This window comes from Schistosoma haematobium, chromosome ZW, assembly GCF_000699445.3.
Source record: "Schistosoma haematobium chromosome ZW, whole genome shotgun sequence".
Taxonomy (NCBI): Eukaryota; Metazoa; Platyhelminthes; class Trematoda; order Strigeidida; family Schistosomatidae; genus Schistosoma; species Schistosoma haematobium.
In genome coordinates, this window is record NC_067195.1 from 15,076,931 (window position 1) to 15,104,507 (window position 27,577).

The 27,577-nt window shown below is 35.9% G+C and overlaps 1 protein-coding gene across 1 annotated transcript in view; it reads left to right on the forward strand.

Moving 5' to 3' along the window:
- The window catches only part of MS3_00010308 (uncharacterized protein), a gene marked incomplete at both ends in the record, with an annotated part of 53,994 nt that overhangs the window by 17,023 nt on the left and 9,394 nt on the right, over positions 1-27,577 (forward strand). Inside the window, 9 exons of the mRNA XM_051218668.1 lie at positions 2,379-2,428; positions 8,672-8,827; positions 9,343-9,416; positions 11,550-12,001; positions 15,821-16,319; positions 17,530-18,084; positions 19,739-19,777; positions 22,877-23,816; positions 25,656-26,016. Coding sequence (XP_051070500.1) covers positions 2,379-2,428; positions 8,672-8,827; positions 9,343-9,416; positions 11,550-12,001; positions 15,821-16,319; positions 17,530-18,084; positions 19,739-19,777; positions 22,877-23,816; positions 25,656-26,016 — 3,126 coding nt within the window. The remainder of the gene's footprint in view (positions 1-2,378; positions 2,429-8,671; positions 8,828-9,342; positions 9,417-11,549; positions 12,002-15,820; positions 16,320-17,529; positions 18,085-19,738; positions 19,778-22,876; positions 23,817-25,655; positions 26,017-27,577) is intronic.

The window sequence follows — 27,577 nt, forward strand, 5'->3', positions numbered from 1 at the left end:
TGCATTTTATCAGCGTCTTCACCAAACAGGACTATGTCATGTGCGTATTCCGAGTCGATAAGTGGACCTCCCGGTAGATCAATACCCGAGAATTCAGTAGACCATACCACGTTGCCATGGAGAGTCCACCTAGGGGAGTTGGAAAACCCTGATTCCAAACCAATGGTGCACATGAGCTCCAGTATCCTAAAGGAACAAATGGCATATGAACCAATCGTTGGTCACCGGCTACCATGGGACTGCATCTCCTTACGTCGCTCCACTGCCTTGTGGATCAGACCTTCATGTTGAAGGCTCCGGGCGTGGCACCCTAGGAAAACCACCTGCTTCGGTTTGGGCACCCGGGCAGTATCACAGCCCTTACACAAATCGAATGAGATTTGTGTGGCACATATGTATTTGGTGCCTCATTGTACCAATATCTATGCGTTAAAATAAATATAAGTAAATAAATAATTCACTGACGCTCTGAATCCATGTGCCGAAAAGACTGACCGAACTTCAGTCCTGAATATCAGCAACGGAATAACTCAAAACCTTTTTCATTCCGATATTACATATTGGGGACAAAGTGTAGAAAAGTAATGGATGTATTCCTTTTTCCTGTAAGACTATAATTTATGGACGACCTTTGGACGACGCTAGATTGACCTTGAGAGTGTTCGCTTAATAACCAGGACTAAATGAGGGTTATGAACCTTTATGAGGAATTAGAATTATAATTTACAGTTAATGATTAAGCTTAGGAATTAGATTTAGGGTTTTCATCCCTAAGTGACATCAGCTATAATGCCAAAACTCTATTTAGCCAAATGGATGAGTGAATTTCGCCCCAAAATCCGAAATCTATTATCTTATTCGTGATTGGTTCGTCCATAAATTGTGTTCTTGTTTTTTTTTCTAGAGTTCAGATTTTAGTTCATACATAACTAAGTTTTTATTGTTTTGAAAAACCTAATACAAACATTTCAGCAATAACACTATATCTGTTCGTGGATCTCGTTTTTTGAATTACTAATATCAATAACGTCAAATGTTGCTGATCATAGTTGTTATACTGTGAAAAATCCATCTGAAATAGTATATTTCCAATCATCAGTTACCGTCGTTTTTCTCAATAATTCAGATTTTAAATAAGAGTCTGTTGAACTACACCGTATAATTAATTAAGGGGAAGCTTACTAACTGTAATATTGACTAAATAAAATTGCCCAATTCATTAATTGCTTTGTATTTCAATGCTATATCAAGTGAAATATTTAATATTTAGTCCTGAATATGGTGTATCCACGGTTTTTAATTACTAGCTAGGAACATTTGTACCATATACCTTTATTGATTTACGAAATGTTTATGAATTCAGTGTGGTAATTGAACTTCGGAGCTACTCTAATGCCTGTGATTAATAATTTATATTCGCACAACAGTCAATTGACATTTGCCGTACATACTTTTCTACTGTTATTATTTATTCCGGTAAGTAATCATAATACAATTGCATAAGAATAAAACAAATAGAGTATTGAAAACCGATGGCTGTTAGTCTTGACGATATATGTCCTTCAGTTTAATATAACTTTTATGTATGAGCAGACAACTGATCAAAGGTTAAGAGGGTTTGATTTCATTGTAAGCTTCTAAAAATCAGTACTAAACAAAAAAAAGCTTTCGCATACCATTTTCAATTGTACGTGAGAGAAAACGTATTTTCACGTCCTCTTACTCAATAAGATTGTTTCTTTCTGTTCATTGGATTTGTATCACCTCTGATCCCTTTAAACGGTATTTCGTCAGTAGATTCTCACTGCTTACTTTTCGTCTTGTTAATTTTCTATTGATGTGATGTTATGTAGTATGGCAACTTGAACGGATAAACATTTGTACAACGTTTTATACTGATAATAAGAAACTTTAAGTCAAATAAAAGCAGGTATTGTAAAGTGGCCCCCAAATCAAAAAGTAGTGTCAATCCATGAGGTACTTATTCTCTGGTTGTCTGCCTGATCATCAGAGTCAGTGATCGGAGACATTGTCTAATTTGGCCCTAAACCAGTCACAATGTTCCAGATTCTCCCACTCTTCATCATCCTCTTGATCTTCAGTTCCAGTATTTCTGCATACATATCGTCTCATTTTTGTGTTTTCGAAATCGACTTTCAACTTTTAGTTGTTTCCGGCGTTATTGATGTTAAACAATTTTGAGTCCTTTCCATATTTTTAAAAAATTCATATCGTCGTTTTAACGTAACATGACAGCATGGACAAGCACATACTTGTGTCAGACTACGTTATTCATAACTTACTGACGGGCTGACATTTTAAATCTTTATTTATTGTGTTTGTCTAGTCAATAACTTGATTTTTCTTTGAAATTACAGAACCTGTTGACTTTCAAAGTAAATTGGATTCACTTGTACAAATAGCTCAAGTGAGTTTCATTAATTTGGTTGTCGCTGAATAATCCTTAAAAACATTAACCGTTGACTGTCTATATTAGGTGACTGTGGACATATTAATATTCAAGTTTAACGTTGCAGTACTTCTGTCGTGGTAATGTAAGTATTTTAATCTTGTCTTAGATGTAAGTACAAGAATATATGTTGACAACAAATCTAAATGATAGCTAGGACAAAGAAAAACTCTTTGTCCCTTGGTACCAATTTAAGATAAAATTCCGTTTCTAAATTATCTGTTTTAGTAGCTGTTATTAAGAGTTGCAAGTCCTTGTCATCTGCTTTAAGAGAACACGATTTTACACATTATATTGGCTGTCACTCCAGTTCGAAAAGGTTGTTTGAATATATACACGATTATAAATAAAAAATAATATATTTGTAATATCCCAATCAGTAAAAAAGTTAAATTTTCAGACGTTTCGTGACTCAGTGCAAACCACTTCTTCAGAGAATAAACAACCGAATTGTTAGAAGTGATTTACACTGAGTCAAGAAACATCAGAAAATTTAATTTTTCTACTCATTGAGATATTAAGAATATATTGTTTTTACTTCTAACAATTTACCCAATACTGAATTTATTTAAATTATCGAGTCAAACCTTAGTAATTATACCTATATACACAATAAATTTATCACTAGATGATGAACAATATTATACTTGCCTAGTTCGCTAGTTCTCAACGAATTTTTACGATCAGTTCACTAAAAGTTGCAGTTACTTTTTCCCAGCGATTGCCAGCTGACGACCGTAGCTGCTGCCTTAACGTGATGGTCGGGCTTCCCTATCGTGATGACCCAACCGAATTATATTGGCTGGAACATATGTTCCTGTAGGTTCTACCATGCCAGGCAGGTCGGTCGGAGAAAGGTAAGACTAAAAGCAGAAACTCAAGATCTGAGGGCGAAGTCGTACTGCTGACTGTAGAGGGGTGTGACAGCAGTAAGGTGTTTCCCTCGGACAACCAGAAACTGCAGCGACGCTGCCTTCTCACAAGGAAGAAAAGGGTTAGATAAGGTCCACCCCAAAAATGCCACACCCCACCTCACCTCACGAATTCCCGTCTCCGGTGGTAAAGCCTTTCGAAGAACGGAGCTAACACGTTAAAAACTCCCCTACGAAAAGGCTGTGCGCGACCGGCCTCAGGCAGTTGTCCCTCGGGCTCTGCGGTCACGCTCCCAGGTCGTCAAGACCAACACTAATCCGACTTCTTTTACAGGTTCCTCAAGAAATACCCTTCCATGGTGTGGGTAGCCGGAAAGTGATATCAGCCCTCATACCCGTAACAGCACACGAGACCAAGTCGGTCACATTCAAATCCTCCCCACACCTTATAACCCTTCTCACGTCCCTTCATCACATCGCACCTGTAGTGCAAACGATTCGAGAACGCAGAACTTTATTCCTGGTCTCCTGAAACCATACTCTAAACTACTTGTAGGAGCTTTCAACGTTCAAACACTGTGACAAATAGTCAGTCAGTCAGTCAGCTACAACGTAGGACCAGGCACATATATGCATCGGTCCAGGTTGTCTTACCTCATTAGCACAGCAAGATGAACACCGGATTCATAGGAGTGGTTAGGTCAAAGGTGGTAATATATAGGTGAAAGATTGCATATAAGGATATAGTATACGAAAAAAGAATTAGTTCGTAGAAAGAAAGATATTAAGCGATTTTAATCTCTTAGTTTAAGAGAAGACAGAGAGTGTATACACCTACGCCATTTTGATCGATTCTGAGCCATGTCACCAAGAGTCTCCAACCATTGGTTACGAAAGTCACGCGGACCCCAACCAAGTAGTCTGCATCTACCAACATGGCTCAGACTAGAAGTTAGTGACTTCAAGCACTGATGCCACGTTTTGGTTTGGCCGCCACTTACTTTCTTCCAACCATCTCGAACACCGGTTAGCATTGCACGTCGTGGTAATCGGTGTTCAGGCATACGTAACACGTGGCCCAACCATATCAGTCGATGAAGATTCACAACCTCATCAACTGATTTACCATCCTTCCCTAATACCCTACGTCTAACCTCGCTATTACTTACCCGGTGATCCCAGCAGACGCCAGCAATATTTCTAAGGCGTTTGTGGTCAAATACTAGTAGCTTACGAGTGTCTTCTACTCTTAATGGCGATGTTTCGCTGCCGTAAATTAAAACAGAACGGACTGCCGCGCAGTATACTCGTCCTTTAATTGATAGACAGATATCTCGCCTTCGCCACAGGTGACGTAAGCTGGCAAAAGCCAAACGAGCTTTTCGAATCCGTGTAGAGATTTCATCAGACACCAACCCATTAGGGCTGATCAGACTTCCAAGATAAGTGAAGTTGTCAACGTGTTCAACTACTTCACTCCCTATCCTTAGTTCGGGTGTTGACGTAGACCAGTCATGAAGCAACAACTTGTATTTAGAGGGAGAGAAGCGCATTCCAAACATTCTGTCATTGTTGCTGAGTGCTACCAGAAGACTCTGCATTTTATCAGCGTCTTCACCAAACAGGACTATGTCATGTGCGTATTCTGAGTCGATAAGTGGACCTCCCGGTAGGAGATCAATTCCTGAAAATTCAATCGACGAGAGCGTTATTTCCATCAGTAGGTCTATGATGAAGGTAAATAAAAATGGAGAAAGTGGACAGCCTTGACGGACACCACTTGAAGTTGCAAAAGTAGATGACAGTTCGCCATAAGCCCTGACTCGACTAGTAGTGTTGGAGTAAAGAGCCTTCACAAGGTTTATGTACTTCTGAGGTACGCCTTTCAATGACAGACACTGCCACAGAATCTCGCGGTCTACCGAGTCAAATGCTGCTTTTAAGTCAAGAAAGACCACCATTGTCGGACGTCGATAAGTATGCCTGTGTTCTAGAACATGACGAATGGTAAATATGTGGTCGATGCAGCCACGACCAGGTCTGAAGCCAGCTTGGTTCTCTCGTGTTTGCAGTTCACGAGTCTTAGTAAGGCGTCTGATAATTATCGAGGCTAGTATTTTAGATACTATATTTGTTAAACTAATCCCTCTGTGGTTGTCACAGGATGATTTTGACCCTTTCTTATATATTGGGACGATAAGTGATTGTGACCAGTCAGATGGAATAACGTCTGACTTCCAGATCTTGGCTAAAATATTAGTCAACCTAATCGCTAAAATTGGACTACCATCCTTAAAGACTTCTGGAGCCAATCCACTTGGACCAGCTGCCCTTCCTCGTTTCAGATTAACTATAGCCTTTTGAACTTCTGCTAGAGTTGGGGGACCTACTTCAATGTTCCATTCACACTGTCTGGGAATGGAGGGTAGTTGTAGAGTAGCTGAAGGCCAGCTGAACTGTTCTCTGAAATGTTCCGCCCATCGTTCTAGACGTCTGGACTGAGAGCAGATGAGGGTGTCGTCTTTTTCCGAAATAGTCTTACCTACACTTGACTTATTAATTCCAGTTTCTTTTATTAGTCTGTAGAACTGTCTTGTGTTCCCTATAATCGCCGCCTCTTCCACCTCTTTTGCTTTCGTTGCCCACCACTGCTCACGGTCGTTACTTAGACTTTTGATTAACCTAGATCTGATTCGTTTGCGCTCTTCATCGTGTTCAGAGCCTGATAGACCTTGAAGAAATCCACTGGTTCTTTGTAACCCTATGGTTTAAGTCACTATGGTTTATGTCACTGCTGTTTCCACAGCTGTTTGTATAACTTTCCAAGCAACATCTGGGTCAGCCTCGTTTTCAGAAGTACCTAATTGTGGACTCAGTTGTTCCTGGAACCTACTTTTGGTTTTCTCGTTACTCAATTCAGTTCTAATGGGTCTTTTCACTGTGGCTTTTTTGCGTCCGGTGAGGCGCAAGCAGATGCGTGCCCGTATTAGGGCGTGGTCAGAGTCGAAGCAGGTACTCCAGAATGAGCGATAATCTTCTACCGACCGTCTCCAACGATGACTGATGGCAATATGGTCTATTTGAGTTCATCGTTGGTTTGGTGTAGGGGTCGCCATGTTAGACGATGTCTCTCCTTATGCTTAAAATTTGTGTTTGCTAAAAATAAACGATTGTCTGAGCACAGTTGCAACAGACGATCACCATTACCTGTTCGTTGTGCCTGTGACAAATAGGACAACAGGCTTCCTTAGTTATGACTTAAGAATCTCGCGCCATCCATGTGTGCTGCGTCTCCGAAACGCGCATGCAGGATCCGAGTAGTGTCACTCATTTGACCTCACCATATTAAAACGATGTACCATCTCGATTCACGCTTCGTATATCTGGAAGCCCTGATTCTGCTTCCCGTGGCCTCGCTGGTGTGGGTATGGCGTTGAGTTCTAGGGCAGAACTAGCTCACTTAGACTGCATCCCAGTAGACAGTCGTTTGTGCGCTGTCCGACTAAACGGAACAGTGAGGACTCGGAAAGATAGCGACACTCGTCGTTGCCTCTTCGTCGTCTCTGCCTACTCTCCCACTGACTGCAGCTCAGATGATGTAAAAGATGAGTTTTACAGAAAGCTTTCTGACCTCCGAAAATCTAGGCGTTCTGATGTAGTGATAGCGGCTGGTGACTTTAATGCTCAAGTAGGTAAACTAGGAGAAGGGGAAAAACACCTGGATGGAACCTTCGGGAGTCGTGGCTCTGTTACAGCTATGCTCAGATAACCGCTCATTTCTAGCAGTTACTAACTTTAAGTATTAGGAAGAGCAGAGTCAGCTTAAGCGCAGGCTGAAAGGAGGCTACCTAATGCTCATGAACGGTGGTGGGTAGCAAAACCAAGAGAGATGGAAAAGACAGTGGCAGTAGGTAACAGTAGTCAACTGGGTGAGACTATAATTTTCGGACGACCTTAGAGATACATTAAGGTGACCTTAAGGATGTCCACCTAGTTACTACGGCTAAATGAGTGTTATAAACCAGTTTGAAGAATAAGGATTATAATGTACAGTTGATAGTTAGGGTTAGAAATTAGATTTATATTTTTCATCACGAACCTACATCAGCTAAAATGTCAAAAAGCTATTTAGTCAAATAAATGAAATTCGCGTCTTAATCCAAGACCTGTTATCCGAAATCTGATTGGTTCGTCCACAATTTCTAGTCTCTCCAACAACTGTTCAGACTTGCCAAGGAAACCGGTATTAGGAATACAACTGTTGGCGAGACTAACTCAGAAAAAGATGGACATATTATTCACCCTTAATCCAGGAGATTGGATCGATGGGCAGAACACTTTAGGGATCAGTTCAACTGGCCTTCGGCCACACTTCCGTTTCCCACGATCACCAGTCTACCTGAATGGCAAGTTAATATAAGTCCTCCAACTCTTTACGAAATTGAAAGATCTATAGGAAATCTGAAGCAAGGAAGAGCAGCAGGCCCTGACAGGTTTACTCCTGAGGTTTTTAAAGATGGTGGTTCAGTATTAGCAGTGGGATTGACTGAGGTCTTAGGTAGAATTTGCGGACCGAACGAAATCCCATCTGACTGGTCTCAATCACTGATTGTGCCAGTCTATAAGAAAGGACAAAAGTCCTCTTGTGACAATCACAGAGGAATCAGTTTGACTAACACAGTTTCTAAAGTATTAGCTTCAATAATACTTCGACGCCTAACTAAACCTCGCGAAGAGCAGACTAGAGAAAATCAGGCTAAAATATTAGCTTCAATAATACGTACGTACTTACGAAGTTCTACGTTGTTACTGACTGACTGACTGCCAGCTGTCTTGAAACCTGATTCCAGGTTTTCCTGTCGACTGATTCCCAATACGTAACAGCAGGATATTAAATCACCATTGGGTGAGAGTTACTTCGTACAACAGTTTGACTAAAGGTAAAAATTTCAACAGTGGACTCCTGAATCTGTGCCCTAATGATGATGACCAGCCGACTCCCAAATTCGTGTCCTTATTTCGAATCAATGTGAATGGCTTCTGAGTGACCCTTGTTTTCATTAGTTCACTAACAGATATCAGTTCGTCGTGGTGAATATCTTCAAAATATTACCAATTATGTTGTATTTCAGTTTGTAACCGTACAACTTAAGTGACGATTTAGTGAACAAAATTATTCTAAGTTCCGTTTTACTGTCGGTGTTGTATACTAATAAATTCTACCACACATATAATAGCTTCAACTAAAAGTCTCAATTCATTGATAGTTCTCACTCCACTTTCACAAATTTTCTCTTGAAGTCAAGTTCTTATTCTTCTGTTTTTACAGAGCCTAGAAACAGATGATGATTTAGCGAATCAAATTTCATTTGATATTGCTCGTCTCTCGTCTCAAAATACTGTTCTATTTAAACAACTATGTAAATCTGTCACCTTACAATCCAAGTTGGCTGCTTTTTTACGTCGAAGGTTTCATCAAATTCGTGTAAGTCACGTTAATTTTTATCGCTGAATTTGTTGTGCTCTTGGCTGTCTAGCACTTACTGGATAATGCACTTCGTTCTGTTTGATGTGATCGACGATAACAATGAGTTAGAAACAGTGTAGTGTATATTTTAAAACGTCAAAATTGATAGTTTCAAACGTATGAAATCCTTAATTCTCACTTTTAAGTTGTACATAGTAGTCAAATCGACCCTCTTCCCAAATACTAAAATTAAACCCTTAATCTTGAAGGAAACTTCAGCCTGCTTTTCATTCGTATTAGCTTTCGCAAATTAAAAATTACAATGTAGTCAACTGCTTGTTTAGTTTATTTTAATTGACTAACATTACTGATTGGTTAGGACCAAAAAACAATACCAGTTTATTATCAGGTACTTCTTAAGAATACGATTTATTTTAACTGTAGATCGCCAATAGGAATTTCAATGTTGTCATGAGATTTCATGCCTTGTATTACGTATCTTTCTTTTTTTTCACTTTTGAAAAATAATTTAGATGAAACGATTGGCTGAGGCATTTTTCTGTCAAGAGTTATCACTTGTCAATTTACTAGCTATTTATGACTCAAGGTAACAAATAATATTTGTCTTTATAAAGCTAATTTTACATCATTTATGTAGTAGACCTTACTTTTTTTCACAATTTGTATAGTTTTAATGGAGCTGTAAATCAATCGTTACAAACAGTCTGCTCGCAGTCGTTAAGTCACAAAATATTACCCTTACGTTGTTATTTAGGTATGGACGATATGCTAGTACCGTGAACTTCCATTTAAACCGTGTATTTCAAAGATGAATAGGTTAATATGTATCTACAAAATAATTCATTGTTATACAGTCTTGTTTTAAGCAAACTCCACCTAACTGAGCAATTCATCACGTACATGTACATTTCACTTCAAATTGTGACATCTCCATTAGTGCAAGCTAGACGACTTCAGTACTTTATAATAACAACGTTGTAATTGTATTTCACTCGTTAAAGTGCATTTAGAACACGTTCAACTGAAATTATGATTTATTCACATGACTTAAATTTATTTAACTAATATTGATATGAATCAAATGTCAGAATAGAAAACACTTTACTTGTCAGTATGCAATCAGTCACCTGTAATGTATATGTAATGTGACTGAGTAACCGCCACTCGAAAACATCGAATTACTGACTTAAAACTTCTAAACAAATGAGATATCAAACTACGAAACAACCGACCATTAAAAAAAGCCATTCCTCCTTCAGAAATATGGTGCACTCTTAAAAGTAATTGTAACATAGTTTTTCAGACCACTGTCTACTAACCAATGAGATTTAAACTCTAATACTAGACTTACTTCTTGTCCTTCATATCATTTGCATTACTGACCACTTTGCAACCATTATATAATTAAACTGAAATGTAAAGTATTGCTAGTGTATTAGCTTAATACATTTCAAATAATCTTATGTTAAACGAACAAGCTGAACTAATGGTCACAACGACATGCTAACACACACTAATGATAAGTCTCATACGAAAATTAAAAGACGAAAAGTGAATGTCCGGCGCTTCAACTGGGTTAGTAGATATGGAGGATCCACCGAGGAGAGTTGAAAAACCCTAATTACAAACCAATGGTGCACATGGACTCCAGGATCCTGAGGAGACAAATGATGTATGAACCTATTGTTGGTCACCGACTACTATGGGACTGCTTCATTGCCTTACGGATTAGAACTGTAGGTCAAAGGATTGGGGTGTGTTCCTTTAAGAAAACCACCCGCATCGGTTCAAGCGCTCGGACAGTATCTCAGCCCTCACACGGATGGAATGATTTGTGTGGTGAACATATATTTGGTGCCTCCTTGTACCAATGTTTATGTGTTTAAATATTTGGTTGCGATTTTCGTGTACACTCGATAGAGGGAACATATTCTAATTGAACTAATATTTGTAGACAGGGCAGCTACCTATTGGAATTTACTTAGTTTTCTGACGGAATACCACCCTTATGTTCAAAATCAAAGATTGTAAGGTATGGTACATCATTTCATATTGAATTGAGCCTAAGATCTTTAGCCATCTTTTATACCTAGCATAGTGTGTTCTATAGCAATGAAGTCCAAAATCAATGACTTACAGTTCCTTTGATTTTCGACAGTAATTCTCGTTATTATCAGTTTATGTTAGAAACTGCTTACAACTAAGTGAAATAGTATACAACTCGGACTGACTTTAGCTAAACAATATCTGAAAACCAGGGTGCACTAGATAGCTGTTTCGCGCAAATATAAGACATTTGTTTGCTCATTTAAATATGTTAAGTAGTGACTAAGCTCTGATTTGGTTGGTACAACACAGATCTATCCACTCTGTTTGTTCTTTTCTTGAAAATTAGAGTTTTAGAATTTTCTTATACTTTTTTTCATTCCACGATTTCATTCTTTTTCCTCACATTTGATTGTTCAATTAATATTGATACTGTTACCACTTTGAATTCCTTAGTATTTGTCTTGATAATTTAATTTCGGTATCGTGATGAAGTGTGACAAGTTGAATCGTTGCCCATATATGTGCTATGTTCTACACTGTTTATGCCTGATTGAGTTTAAACATCACTTGGAAATTTTCTATTATGTTGTTTGATTTTTACATTATTTTTATAAAAACTTCAAGTTATTTTGATGCTTAAAGATTTTTCTAAGAAATTTTCATATTTCAGTGTTGTAGGACATGAATCACTTGCTAATGATGTTCGCCAATCAGTTTATTTTCAAAAACTTCCAACTTTACCAGTTACCTGTCGTGAGTTAGACGGTGATGTTACTAATCTACCGATTATCTTCGAAGACATCTTTTTACCACATAATAATAATAACAATAATAATAATAAGACAAAATCATTGAATTTATCTCAACCAATTAATGGTAATAATAATAATGCAACATATACAACCAATCCACCAAAAACAAAATATACTTCAATGGAGTTATTGTCAACTCATAAATCCCCATCTACCATTGATGATGATGCATTTACACCAATAAAAACTCGTTCAGATGATAATGAGTCCGGTATTTATATGGAAGAAGATGTAGTGGGAGTAGGAGTATTATCAAAGACTGCAACTAGAAATAAGTCAACTGATTTATCTAGATGTGACACAATACCGGGTAAATGAATTTAATATTTTTCTTCATTTTGTGTCTTTTCTACCTTCACTATGTATTTTTCACCATTTTCAAGTTTAATAATGACTGAATGGTTAAAACACTAAACGTCATCTTCGTTTAATCCCCACGTTCAAACCCCTGTCTATCTAATTTAGTCCGGACGGTCGAGTGGTATCATCTAGCGCTTACATAAATTATGTAACTTCCAACTGAATCCAAACGAGTATTGTTATGTCAATCAACTAATGTGCATACTTTTGTAAACAGAAAGACATCTCTTCTAAACTAGGGCTAACTGACCTCTTTACTTATAATCAAATGTTAAGAATAGAACTCTATGGATAAGTTAGTTAGTCAGCCTGAGCAACTATGTTACTCCTCACCGTCAAACTGCACATCGGCCGAGGCCAGCCTTGGAGAAATAAATAACTCATCCTGAGAATTTCTCTTGTTGCTTAAGGTGTTCAAAGGGCTGTGTTTCTTCAGCTATTTAAATATGTCTCACCGTAAATCAATCTGTGGATGTTAAAGTAAAAGAAGTTGAATCAAACAAATATTAACTTTTGAAGCATGTATAACGATACTAGGTAAAAAAGAAAAATATGGAAACTGTTTGACATGACTGATTTAACTCATGGTTCAACATAAGCTCCAGCCAAATAACCATTTTTTGGGTTATGTACTTGTTCTATAAAAACGTTTCAATGACTATAACTTGAACATGGTTCCTAAGGGTTTTGGAGTTTTTTTTTCGTTTTAACAAGCGTTGCCTATGTTATGTTTACGTGCTGTTGTCATGGTAGCTCCAATGATATCCTAACACATTTTGTTTACTACAGTGATAAATAGCATCTTAATATACATATACAACAAACAAATGATTTACATAATCTTTGATTTCCCATAGTACTGATATTACTTATGACGTTGTGAATGCAAAAATACCCTTTTCCGTCTTATTTTTTGGCAACGCCTTCCTTTAGTTTAGGTTTTATTGGTTTTTGTAGACTTGTTTTTGTAAAGGGGAAGTGTTAATTTTTTTTTTCGGACCGTTTTGTATATTTGATTTGTTATCTACATATCCGACTGTTTAATATAATTGTTGAACGAACTGGTCTCCTCAGCTGAACTCCTTATTGTTACAGCTAATGATGATACATGTTTCTCCAAACTGAAGTGAATAAAGTTGGGTTCGAGGCTATGACTTAGTGGCCAGATGTCGAACACCCTAACCACCACTTAGTTACATTGTAGTTTCAAATTAGCTTCCGTCATAGGCACTGAATTTAACTAGATAATAATTGGAAATTAAGGAATATTAAATGGTTGTTTCGTTATTGTACAAAACTAGCTAAAGAGATATTAGAAAAGTTCGTGCGTATTTGTGGTGCTACATCGTAGAAGTAGAGTTAATATCAGTACACACACACTATTCCTCCAGAGAATAAAACAAAGACTTGCGTTCCTCGCGACAATCACATCCACTTTTTAAGCAATAAGTGAGTATCTGGTAACTCATATTTACAATTTCATTTAATTCCCATAGTATAGTTCGCCAAATTTTTTCCACTTCATTTGTTGTAATCATTTAGACTATTAGGATTTAATGAAAAGGTTGTTTTCTGTTTCATTAGAAGAAAAACAATAAACCTCCTGTTACTTTAGAATTATTTTATAAATTATTGTAATGTTGATATAATGGTTTTATCACTTGAGTTTCTATCACTAACTAACACAATTAAGCTGCATTTTAACTGCCTCTTGTTAGACATGTAGTATCCCTAACCCACACATGTAATGCATAATTTGTTTGCTAAACAGTTTAAGGAGATACAATCAAGTTTTATGCACTACTATCATTTCCATTTTATTTTACAGAGACTACACTTAGACTCTACCTCTTCTATACCAAGTATTCTTCAGTACTAAATAGTGGTCTATACTTTTTAAAATTTATATGTAGGTGTGTTTTTTTTTGCTGGGTGTTTGAGGACATTACAAGTTTAAGACTAAGCTTTCAATTGATTTATCTGAGTAACCATTTTGTTTTTATTGTAAATTTCTTTATTCTGTTGATCCCACTTTTACATCAGGTATTTCGTCTAGTTATGCAAAAAATGTGTGAAACTGGGGTGTCAATGAAAACAAAGGGGTAAAAGAATAAAACAATAGCTTTGTTGGTTGATACATTTTGTATATAACTTAAAATCTACAAGTGTCTGAAACAGCATTCAGCAGAGTTATCCAAAATTAGATTCATCCTACCCAAATTCTCTGGTACGACCAAGAGTTAAGAGAGTCATCTCTCGCTCTCGAAATGCTTTCATATGACCACGCGTACATAGCCACTGACAGAGACGTTCTACTCACCGCCCTTTAAAGCTCATGTTTTACAGACATAAAGTCGGATAGAGTGAACCTTTGCACATTGATCTCGTCCTTTCATTGTCATCCATTATAACTAGATTAAATTACTGTTAGCCAAAGTTGACTATCGCTTTAACTTTACAGAAATCAAACGCTTACCAAACAATGTGTTAATTCGTTAACTCAAATAAATGTAATCATCGTAACTTAACGTAAATGAATGCTATTGGTCTTTTTTAAATGTACCGTATCGCGTTAGATCAAATAATTTTCGAATAAATTGACTTTTGTGCTTTCTCATGATACTTTTTTAAAATTCATGATAGTTATTATTTGTTATCTGTTCAAATACATAAACATTGGTACAAGGAGGCACCAAATATATGTTCACCACACAAATCATTCCATCCGTGTGAGGGCTGAGATACTGTCCGAGCGCTTGAACCGATGCGGGTGGTTTTCTTAAAGGAACACACCCCAATCCTTTGACCTACAGTTCTAATCCGTAAGGCAATGAAGCAGTCCCATAGTAGTCGGTGACCAACAATAGGTTCATACATCATTTGTCTCCTCAGGATCCTGGAGTCCATGTGCACCATTGGTTTGTAATTAGGGTTTTCCAACTCTCCTCGGTGGATCCTCCATATCTACTAACCCAGTTGAAGCGCCGGACATTCGCTTTTCATCCTTTCATTTTCATAAACAGCACCCCCACCGCTATAATAATTTTAAACTATATAGTAAATATGTATTTCAACGGTAATCGCGAGCGTATGATTAGTAGGAGAGAAATGTGAGTTGGGACAGTATTAAATGTGTATTCTACAAATCAAATAGACGTCCAAACAATGGTTTTATGACTGCGATTAGAATAAGCCTGAATTAGAAATGAATATGTATTGTATTCGAATTAACCAACAATTTTTCCAATTGTAATCAGAACACTAATAAATAGTGATTAAACTATACTGCCATTTAAATGGGATTAACAATAATCTGATCTAATCGGATATAAATTGAACCGAATAAAATTAAACTGAATTAAATAGATATAAATTACATAGGTTATAGAAACGAATGCAATCAACAAGATTGATACAATTCGGTGGTCATACAAACATACTGGCAATCACTTATATAAAAAATAATATATAGATAAGAGTTCGTAAACAGGTCATTTAGATGAGTACATAATAAAAAAAGGAATTAAATTGTCTGTTAGAATGAAAAATGTCTGTTAGCCACGTGAAAATCCAATCTCATTAGTAGGCCAGCTGATCATATGCTTAAAAACGTCGATCATTTTATAAGCATCGCAAATTTTTCATGCCTCCTCATAGTAAATTAAATTACCTATTTTATGCCTGTATTATATATCAGAACTAATTCATTCCTATAGTGACACTTAATCTGTACTGACAAAATAAATCACTTTAAACTTCTTATTTACAGTTAATAAAAAAGAATCTACACCTATATCAAACTATATATATTCATCAAGTGTACCCAATCCTCTTTCAAACTATCAACTTCAAAATTTTTCTCATTCAAGCCCTAATCTCTTATCATCATCGCCATCATTACAACAAATTCATGTAAGAACTAGACCAATTTTTAAACCATTTCTTACTACAGTTAACAATATGACAACCCCACAATCTAAACGCAAATTTCACTTACCTAGTAACCATAGTCGGAAATTTCATTATTTTGACAAGTCACGTGAATCTAATGTTCTATCACATTTAAATAGTAATAACTCAAAAGTTAAATTAGTTGGTTACCGTTCTATTCAACCAGCAGAGAACGACGATATAAGGAATCAATATTCTGGCTTATCTGATAATCGACGTAGATTGACTGAATCCTCTTTCAATATTTATTCCGATATAAATCATTGTTCATATTCTTCTACTGGCCTACGTCCTATCGGTGGTCTGGCTATTCGAGAGTAAGTAGAATAATGTTTTGTTTGTTTTTTTACTCCATAATCTTTTATTCATGAAATATTCCATCAAATTAAAATGTAAAATTCGACATTTGTTTCAATGATTTTCTATACTAAAGATGATAATTATTTCCAGTGTTCCTATTAAGTTCATAGAAAATTTCTAGATCTTCTTTGCTTTGATTGTTGACTGATGTCCATTCGAGAAAATAAAACTATTAAGACATAGTCAGTCAGTTAATCAATCATTCTGTCTACTTTCATTTTTAACGTCGCGATTTGTCTGCTTAATTCAATGAAAATATCATATCAATTTGGATATCCCATCAATTGTAGGTTATTTAACGAATCACTCAGACTAAAGTTATTAACTCCCGAAAAATTGTACATACTCCTTGTTGCCAAGACCTAAGCCTAATGTTTCCTCTCGACAACCTCCAATCATCTAGGGTATCATCAATGCAATCCACGTCATGTTTAATCACTTAAATTAACAGTCACAATACACTTCGGTCGCCACAAAAGAATTAAATAAATATGACATCAATAACCACGCCAAGTAGAGTTGTAATTTATCTCCTAAACTTCTATTCTCAAATAAGTACATTTTGTCGTCATATTTTGATCCTAATACACATATTGAATATTTCTCGTATTAAAGAAGCTTATGCATTGCGGGATTTATATTGCTGAGAGATTATCAATCCCCAAATTGTATACCATGTTACAAACACATTTTATTGATTTTCAATCTTTCTTCAACATCAAACGTATTATTTATTTTCATAGTTTACATTCTCGAACAACTGACTTTCAATAAACAACCACTGAAAATCAGATAGTACTGAACTGCTGTTCAGTTCCAGTATTCAATTAACCTTTAGACTACTCAGTAAGCATCCAATGGTTTGCATTTCTAGCTTCAATTCACGATATCTCGCAACCATCTTCGAACAAAATTTTCGGGTAAATTACCTCGCACTCGGCATAGTTAGAAACTACTGGTTGCTACTTCTCATTATTGTGAGACCGGAAATTCCTTGGTCGGATCCCTCTCATGGAGTCATATATGAGCATTTTTGGAGTGTCCCATACTATAAATCAATAGCTACTAAGTTTTTACTGGTTGTCTAAGTCAGGTCAATTAGTAAACTATATAACCCAACAATCTCAGCAAGCTCATGACACTAATATTATTTATTTTAATTTTTAGCATGCGTTCTCGTTCCCTTTACAATTTATCACTGAAATCACCTCAAGTAAAATGTACTAATTTAGAAACGATCAATATAAATAATAATTCATCAAAATCCACATCTTTATCTATGTTGAATATTTCAAGTGAACTGAACGATACACTATTGTTTCAATGTTCACCAAAAAATAAAGACAGCAAAATTTTGAATTCGAATTCATTAACGTCACCAAATTACATCAATTCAAAGTTGTCCAATCATAATAAATCTCATGAAGTTATTGCATTAGGTACTTTAAAAATACCTCCAATAAAACCACCCGGTGGATGTGTACCATCTGAACACATATCTAAAGAAACAGATTCCCTATTGCCGTGTAATCATCTCTACAAAACTAATATTGGCAGCAGTTCTATTTCCCTACCGAATATTCCACTTTCATGTATGATTCCAAGAGTAGTTTCAGAAGGATGTCTTACAAATATTTCATCAGTAGATCAATTTTCCTGGAGTAAATCTCGAAGGCGAGTAAAAGTTCGAAGTCTCAAAAGAAATCATATGTTTGCTGCTAGGTATGTTGATTTCATATTCATACATTTTTACATCAAAAACACCTTATTTCAAAGAAATTCACGAACAACTCTGTTTTGAAACATTCAAATACCTTGTTTATATTATTATTATTATTATTATTATTATTATTATTATTATTACTATTACTATTACTATTATTCAGAATTTCATTTTTCTCGTTATTGATATTTATAACTGCATTTTGACCAGTCTTTGTTGGCATTGATTTATCTTGTGTGAATTCCCCCAATATAACCATTTTGCCCCCGAATGCCCTGACATGGCTGAAGACAGGAGAGTCCGCTCTCCCTCTCCAAATGCTCTCAGATAGCCACGCGTATACAGCCACTGCCTTCTCGCAGCAGGGTTTTTCTTTACGAGATTGAAAGGAGGAAAAGCGCATGTCCGGTGCTTTAACCGGGCTGGTGGACACGGAGGACCCACCTAGGGGAGTTGGAAAAACCTGGTTATAAATCAATGGTGCACATGGACTCCAGGATTCTGAGAGAACAAATGAAGTATGGACTAATTGTTGGTCACTTGCTACTATTGGACTGCATCTCCTGACGTTGCTTCACTGCCTTTTGGATCAGATCTTTAGATCGAAGGCTCTAGTTGTGGCCATATGGCTTCGGTCTAGGCACCCAGACAGTATCACAGCCCACACACAAATCAAGTGACTGGTGTGGCGCATATGTATTCCATGCCTCTTTGTACCAATATTTGTGTTCAAATAAATAAAACGTAACCATTTTGTCGCAATTTCTTTTCGAAATGGAAGAATTGTAGCTAGCCCAAGGAATGCGTGACATGGATTTCATCTTATGTGTGGAACTTGTCAGCTGGATGCACCTGCACTCCAAAACAAATTAATAACCTTTACTGTCTCCCCCCCACAGATTCCTTCCTTTGTTTTTTGTCAAGATGTTCTTACCTATAAGTGTCTCGGTACATGGCACTTTTGGACATCGAGTTATTTAAGATTATCTCAAATCATCCTGTTGACTATCTTCAACCACCTGAAGTGGAATAATGTGGTCGCATCCCGCAACCAATTAGTTGAACATTGTGTGCTCTGTACATCCACTGACCAATTGCCCCAAAATATAAGTATTAAAAGTGCTGTTTAACGTCAAACTAGCATTAAAAATAAAATGTTACTCAATGTAATACACTCTGAGAAGAATTAAATCGTAAAAACCTGTCAATCTACCTCAACAAACCCATTAGTTTTATCGAGAAGTCATGACTGATGAAGTTCAAACATGTCTTGGGGGAAACAGTTAGATTAGATTATCGTTGCATTATACCGCAAGACTGAATGAATTTGAAATCACACCATCGAACCGACTGATTCTAATTGTTAATCATTCGCTACGAGTCCTGAAGATCTGGTGTTCCATTCTTGTTTGAGTCATGGGCACACTGTTGAAGAGTTCCATGCTAGAATAAGACATATGTCTAATGTCATCTTGTTCCCAGTGGCAACACAACTGGAATCAATCTGTAACTAATACTACCCACAAAAATACCATTCATGTCAGAAATAAAGTTTTCTGGGTTTTTTTTTATTCCTTACAGTGCACTATGATAGTTTGTTTACATGTTAATATCTTTAGTCATACTTTACCTCTGTTGTTTTCTATATCCTAGAAAATTACACTGTAATCAATTAAAAACTTATACTGCAGAGTAAGTTCATTCCATCTTCTTATTTATTTTCTTTAATTTATTCAGTTTATAATAGGATGTTAATGTTTAGAATTTCTATCATTATTGAATGTGTTTACACTGGTTAAAGACTTAATATTAACGACTAGAAAAGTAAGTTTTCAATTAAATCAATTTTTGTAATTTGTCAATGCTCTATAAATTCATCTAAGAATATGATGTAACTCAACTTGTAAAAAACAAAACAAAATGTAAAATAATCCATCAGCTTAATACAAAATATTCTTATCAACTTTGGGCATATTATCCCAGTATGGATTATCTTTTAAAAGAATCCACTCGATTCATTGATTGAGATCGTAGGAGTTACAATGAAGAGCCCATTGGACTGATTTTTCTACTAATTTAGAACTATCTGTTTGATATTGAAGTAGAAGAGAGCTGGAAATCTTTGAATTTTACAACAACTATAATACTATTAAGCCGAAATTCAATATTGTATGTTTGCTGAGGCTGGTTGCTATTTATACTGTAGTCGGATGCTACAATCGTTCGGTGTTATACCGGTGAAGAATGTGCTGGTACTTTAGCTTATTAAAAATAGATTTTCCTGAAATTATATATGACAGTCTCATTAACCCTGATGGGTTAGCATCCGACGAAATCTGGGCTGAGATCCCAAAATCTAAGTAAGCTTTTCTCACCATGTGTCTCATTTATTGTAAGCTGTCTACCAACTAAAGGAAGAGTATACTACGTAGCAGTTTTTTGTGTCTTACTGTATGACTATAAAACATGGCTTTCAAAGATCGAGGATATTCTCAGCCTAACAGTATGTAATCGTAGACGCCCTCGATCACAATGACGCAGATACATCCACTCATTGTCTTCCTCTAGGTCCTGAGTTCCAAAACTGTCTTTCATTATTTTATCCCATGAATTCATGTTTTCTTCGCGAAACAGTGTCTGTGATTAGTATTTTTTATACTACTTCTACTTCTACTCTGTGATATCTAAACTTAAAACAGGTCCTCCCTCGCGTGTGACTGACTAAATGCTATGGAAGTGAAACACTAATAAACTGTGCATTCTTGAGATGTTGACTACTTCAAATGTTACTTTGACAGATGCATATTATCAATTGGCGACTCGAAAATGAACAAGGACGAGTCGGATAACCCACTAGTTTTAGTTTTCATTCAATAATTTGATTAACAACCAGTGGCTTTACATAAGATATGTATAAAAGACTAGTAAGTACGTATTGATGCCAACTTTGCAGATATCAGGTGTATCTTAAATTTCATGCTTAATGTTCATGAAATCTTTGATATTTGATTTTAGTTGTTTGACATGTTAGTGTTGAAGTAACTTGGTTAAACTGCATAACTTATTACGTAAATGTTTTTATCTTAAACAAACAGCATTATGATCTTATCAAAAAATATTACGTCTATTCTATACATCTGAACAAGTTTTTTTTCTTCAAGTTAACTCATTCACGAGATGCTTGAGTATAAGCCAAAATTTAAGTGTGAGGGCTAATAATGCTACTTTCTTACCCAAAACTGTGCACTGACTAGCCGTTTCTTCCTAGTATGAAACTCCTTAGCAGTCCGCTTCCGTGACCACCTGATCGGGAATCGTACCCAAAACATTCGGCCTTGAGGGCAAATGAATAACCCCCAAACCACCATACTGTATGCCAATAGTGTACAAGTGGTCTCGATAAAATTCAGGAATCTCGAAAACTTCATTTAAACAATTTTCATCGTCTCACTAATGACTATCTTTAAGGAAAATTCTATTGAAAAGCCGTGACTAAAGTAGCTCAACCGTGTCAAGTATGAGGAAGTTACCCACTGGAGACAACCGAAGGTAGTTGCTTAGTATCGTGAAATGATTTCATTGTTTTACTTCAGCCCAGCGGTCTAAAAGTTATGGGTTTTCCCGAAGGTTCTGGGTTCAAGTGTCAATTACGAAGTAATGAATTCTTACTTCTAGGATGAAGTAGTTGCTTCTAGATTTTCAATAATTATATAACTGAGGTCGACTCATGATCTCAATAAAACTCAACAACCTCCCTAATCCTGATTTTGTAAAGCATCGATATAACCGATTCAAAAGTCTTCATAAAAACAAAAAAATTATTTTACATTGTGAACTACTATTACAAATAAAGCTTCTGTTATATCCTATGCCCTATCAAATATCACTTGACAAAATTGCAGATCAGAATACCAACTTCTGTGACCTTGTCCCTGTGCGAAACCAATGACACGCCAACCAGCATTAGTAGCCTAGAGTCAACTCTGAGTCCTTATTGGTTTTTCTCACCTAGCCCTATCCGTTTGAGTCTAGAACACAATCTTAGCCTCCACTGTATGATTAATATGTTTCAGACATACATAGTTTATATACAAGCAAACCAGACAGTATCACACCATAAATTAAAAAAATAACAACTATACAAGATCAAACTAAAAATGTCTGTAAGTATGAGAGACTGTAACTAATAGATTTGGAAATAAGTTAAGAATAGTATATTGTATAATAGTAGTCAATAGGTCAAATTAAAGCTTATGATAAAAGGCATATGAATATATAAATATAATCTAATCACACTGCACATTTATTCAATAAGATCATTGAACTCATCTAAACAACCAAGTTATTATTTATTAGATTTTGTCAATAAAAATGTATCGTATATATATATATATATATATATGGCGTTGTTGACAAAACAACACAAAAAATAGATAAGTTTCATACTTTACTACAAACAATATCATTTCAGTTTCTCTTAATGTTTATTTACCAGACACATATACTCTGTCTGTATAATTCCTCATTTATGTTCGACAAAGCATAATTTTGTTCATCTTTCTTTTCATGTCAATCATTATTGTTATTAACTTTAAGCTTAGAAATGTTTGTTCATTTTCTAAAGTCCCTTTATCTATTTGTTTGTCTTAGATTAAATAAATTTAGGGCGTACACTCTTAATATGTATAAGTAGTCTTCAAACTGGCATTATTATTAAGCTTTATTTTATTTCGATAAATTTATATCGTTTGTTCAGTTTATTGATGTTTTTTATTATTTGTTTGTTTCTAGTTTAGCCTATTTAAGCAGTTGTTCAGATTTACACCTTAGTATTTTAGAAAATGAATTTAAAACAATAAATTATCACCCATTGTCAATAAATGATTCTTTTACAATGATTTCAAATGCATCTATTCCTTATTCTTCGTTTGAATCAAAAAAACGTCTAACTAAATCAAGTACCATTTTATCAACTAAGGATGAATTCATTTTGGATATACCATCTTCATTGACACCATCATTTTCTAATATTGATTTAGTGGATGGTATGCAACAACAGAGTATGAACGGTTATAGTTTTCTATCTCATTGTTGGCCTAATCAACGGAATACTACTGGTTGTCGTAATCACTATAGGCAACAAGCAAATAGTTTAAAAACGTCTAAAGATCATTTAGTGAGTGTAACTTATACCGATAGTAATGATAAGAAGCGGTCCACTATCACTACTCACAATAATAATAACAGTAATAATAATTATTATAATAATGGTAAATATCAACGACCGAAATCGCTAACTATTGGAAGCAATCAAGCGAATAGATTAAATCAACAAATTATTACCGAATTACGTGACTTTCCCACAAGTATAACATCTTGTCAGTATGATCAAGAAAGAAAAGTAAATCATCTGAATGGCCCTTTTGCTACAACTGAAGCAACTATTGACAACTGTAATAATAAACAACGTTTATCTAGTAATTCCGATTCTTCGCATTCATCATTACATTGTAATAAATGTTTACCATTATTACCTACAGAATTATTATCATCGGAACATGATAACCGATTGAAAGAATGCGGTTATCAGGTTTCCAATTTATTGAGTAGTGATGAAGAATTATCGAATAAAAATTCACCGAAACTTAGTGTTCTAGAAATGTTGAACACCATCGATTTAGACAGTTGTGGTGACATACTTCCAAAAAAAGCTACAACTATTAACTATGCTGTAAGTATTTTGCAAACAGTCATTTTTTTCATTTCGTAAAATAACTAATTAGATCATTGCAAATCAATCATCTGTTTTCTTGTGTTTTTTTTCTTTGTTTTACTCTATATATATATTAGTTAATTATTAATTCACCTAATAACGTTTTTAGATTAACTATTACTACTCTGTATGGGGTTGTGGAGATTGTCGAGTTTTTGATTGATATCATAAATAGATCGATGTTAGACAACTATTGAAAACCTGGAAGCACTGGACGGCCGCTTCATCCTAGTATGGTACTCGGCAGTGCTCATCCACGATCTCGTGCGCGGGATTCCAACCCAGTGTTTCCAGGTTTTAAATGGTGATCTAACACCGATCCATTCATGATCTCAATCAAAAAAATATTACTATATCTGGTTTTAATTATTGCCTTCATTTTGTATCAGTGTGCTCACGTCTGTAAATTGATGTACATTCGGTTATCATTTTCATAATGTAAAATTTTTGTTTGATGGTTGGAGCTAATTTGCCGAAAATTATAAACCTAGGTCACGTTCTACTTTGCAAATTCATCGGCAAGACATACTTCCAAGCCCGAAGTGGGGCTTGAATCTTTGTCAACATGCTTCACAGTCTAAGATATTGTTTGCACTGAATATATATAATTGCTACGATATATTTCAACTTTGCAATGTTAAATAGTTAAAGGCAATCAAATGGAAGCTCTCTGGATCTGTGTTTCACTGTTAGACCTCGTTTGTCAACAAAGCATATCCTCAATGCTGTGAAGTAATCCATGCTTCCCTCAGCGGGACTCGAACCCTTATCACTATTACTGAGGTTAGATTTTCGCTCTCTAATTAATCGTTTATTATTAGTAGCTATTATCATGTCGTTCTGTAGTGCTTACTACCGATCAAATCATATGATACATATTTTATATTTGTGTAACATTTCAATCGTTTGAAGTAGTTGACTGATGAATCATGTATAATAAATAACAAGAAGTTCATTTTTATTTCTTAATGTTTATCGCGTTTATTTCTGAATAAAATAGTAAACAAAGTGAATTTTATTTAAAACGCCACAGTTTGAACATATATCTTTTAGTATGGATAATGAAATAATGTAGTCAGAACATCATTAATCGATTTCTTTCCCCATAGTTTATAAAACAAATTCATTTATTTTAATACGGTGAAATTTAATTATACACGCCTCTTAGGTTCTGAATTTCCTATCTATCTTTATCTGTGATTAGTTATTGAATGACAATCCTACCCCCTATACAATATATAAAAAATTACGCAATTAGATTTACTGAGTATTCAATCTATATTATTTTTAATCAAATCTAAATGGGGTCTGACTCTAATACATCATTATATTTACATACAAAATTTGGAAAGTAAATTAAGTCATTTTAACAGTTTACACTTAGCTAAAATGAATCTGAGTTAAAAGTTGTTTAGAAAACATGGAATCGTGAACGCATTGCGAAGGCCGTTTATACACGACCGTTTCCTGACTAATTTCAAATAAGTTAACTCCATACTTTTAGGGTCTCATCTCTGACAATGGGAACCCTTGAAGTAAGCTGAGATGTATTTTTTCAAAGTTGGTTATCTCTGATCTACTGCGTCAAGGCACCTGTGCAGGATCACAAATCGTCACACAAACCATGTATTTTAGTGCTGGGGTTATAAGTTTGTACCTGATATTCCAGTTACATAATGATCCCATTAAGTCAAAACTGCGTCTTTAATATACTATCTCTAATATTTAACATTTATAATACTGTCCTGGACATTTCTACATAATTCTTTTTTAAATTTTTCGTTTTTCTTACTGTAGACTTCTAAGAGTTGCGAACTTTCAACACATTCACTTACTAATCAAAAACGAATTAAAAAAACAAATTCTTTAACTTTTACATCTTCGTTATCATCCAAAGAACAAAATGATAATTATCGAAATACATTAAATGGTATCCATTTAGATATTAAAAAATCTCACTCACTTGTTGATATATTATCACCTGGTGTAATGGAATTTTTACGTTTTAAAGAACTTGTTAAACGACAAATTGCACCACATTTTCAAGGTTATGTTTATAGTGATTTTGTTAAACTCGCTGCACCATATCCATATTTTTCAGAAGCACCTGTATTCAATGGTGATGTACATCTTATAATTTGTGTTCATGGTCTAGACGGTAAGTTTACAATGCTTGTTGTATAAATGTAAACGTTGACTAAATGGTATACGAACTAAAGTTGTACCACTGCATGTATATATTCCTTTTTATTATTGCTAATTCGGATATCTTTCGTTATAGGTTTACAAATGATTATAAGGGTCTGCGTTAACTAAACCTACTAGTTACTCCTTGGATTGATTTCACTGAAAAATACAATCGTTAGTTTTGAAAATGTCATTCGTTATTGCTTAATTCATTGCTTAGTTTACCCGACCGTTGTTGCTACCTTAACGTGGTGGTCGGGCTTGCCTATCGTGATGAAGCAACCGAGCTATACTGGATGGAACAACTGTTCTTCAAGGTCCTACCATGTCAGACAGGTCGGTTGAAGAGCGGCAAGACTAAAAGCAACAAACCCAAGGTCCGAAGGCGAAGTCGTACTGCTGACTGTACAGAGGTGTGACAGCAGTAAGGTGTTTCCTTCAGACAACCAGCATGACAGCGATGCTGCCTTCCCACAAGGAGGGGTGGGGTTAGAAAAGTTCGACCCTAAAAGTGCACACCTCGCCTTATCCCACGGATATCCGTCTCCGGCGGTAAGGTCTCAACAAGTACGGAGCTAACACTAAAATCACCCATAAAAAGGTCGTGTGTGACCGACCTCAAGCAGTTGTCCCTTGTGCACTGCGGCCACGCTCTCAGGTAACTAAAACCACCTCTAATCCAATTTCCTTTTCAGGTACCTCCAGAACAACCCTTCCACGGTGTGGGCAACCGGGAAGTGATAACCGCACTGACTGCAGCTCAGATGAAGTGAAAGATGAATTTTACAGAAAGCTTTCCGAACTTCTTCAGAAAGCTAAACGCTCAGACATAGTACTCATAGGGGGTGACTTTAATGCTCAGATAGGTAGTTTAAACCAAACAGACAGGCATTTAGGTGGATATTTTAGTATTCCGACACAGCGAACAGATAATGGTGATCGTCTGCTGCAACTGTGCTCAGACAATCGTTTATTTTTAGCAAACACAAATTTTAAGCATAAGGAGAGACATCGTCTAACATGGCGACCCCCTACACCAAACCAACGATGGACTCAAATAGACCATATTGCCACCAGTCATCGTTGGAGAGGGTCGATAGAAGACTGTCGCTCATTATGGAGTACCTGCTTCGACTCTGACCACGCCCTAATACGGGCACGCATCTGCTTGCGTCTCACCGGACGCAAAAAAGCCACAGTGAAAAGACCCATTAGAACTGAATTGAGTAACGAGAAAACCAAAAGTAGGTTCCAGGAACAACTGAGGTCACAATTAGGTACTTCTGAAAACGAGGTTGACCCAGATGTTGCTTGGACAGCTATACAAACAGCTGTGGAAACAGCAGTGACATCTATTAGTGACTTAAACCATAGGGTTACAAAGAACCAGTGGATTTCTTCAAAGTCTATCACACTGATGGATTCTCGTAAACTCATCCCATCAGGTTCTGAACACAATGAAGAGCGTAAACAAATTAGATCTAGGTTAATCAAAAGTCTAAGTAACGACCGTGAGCAGTGGTGGGCAACGA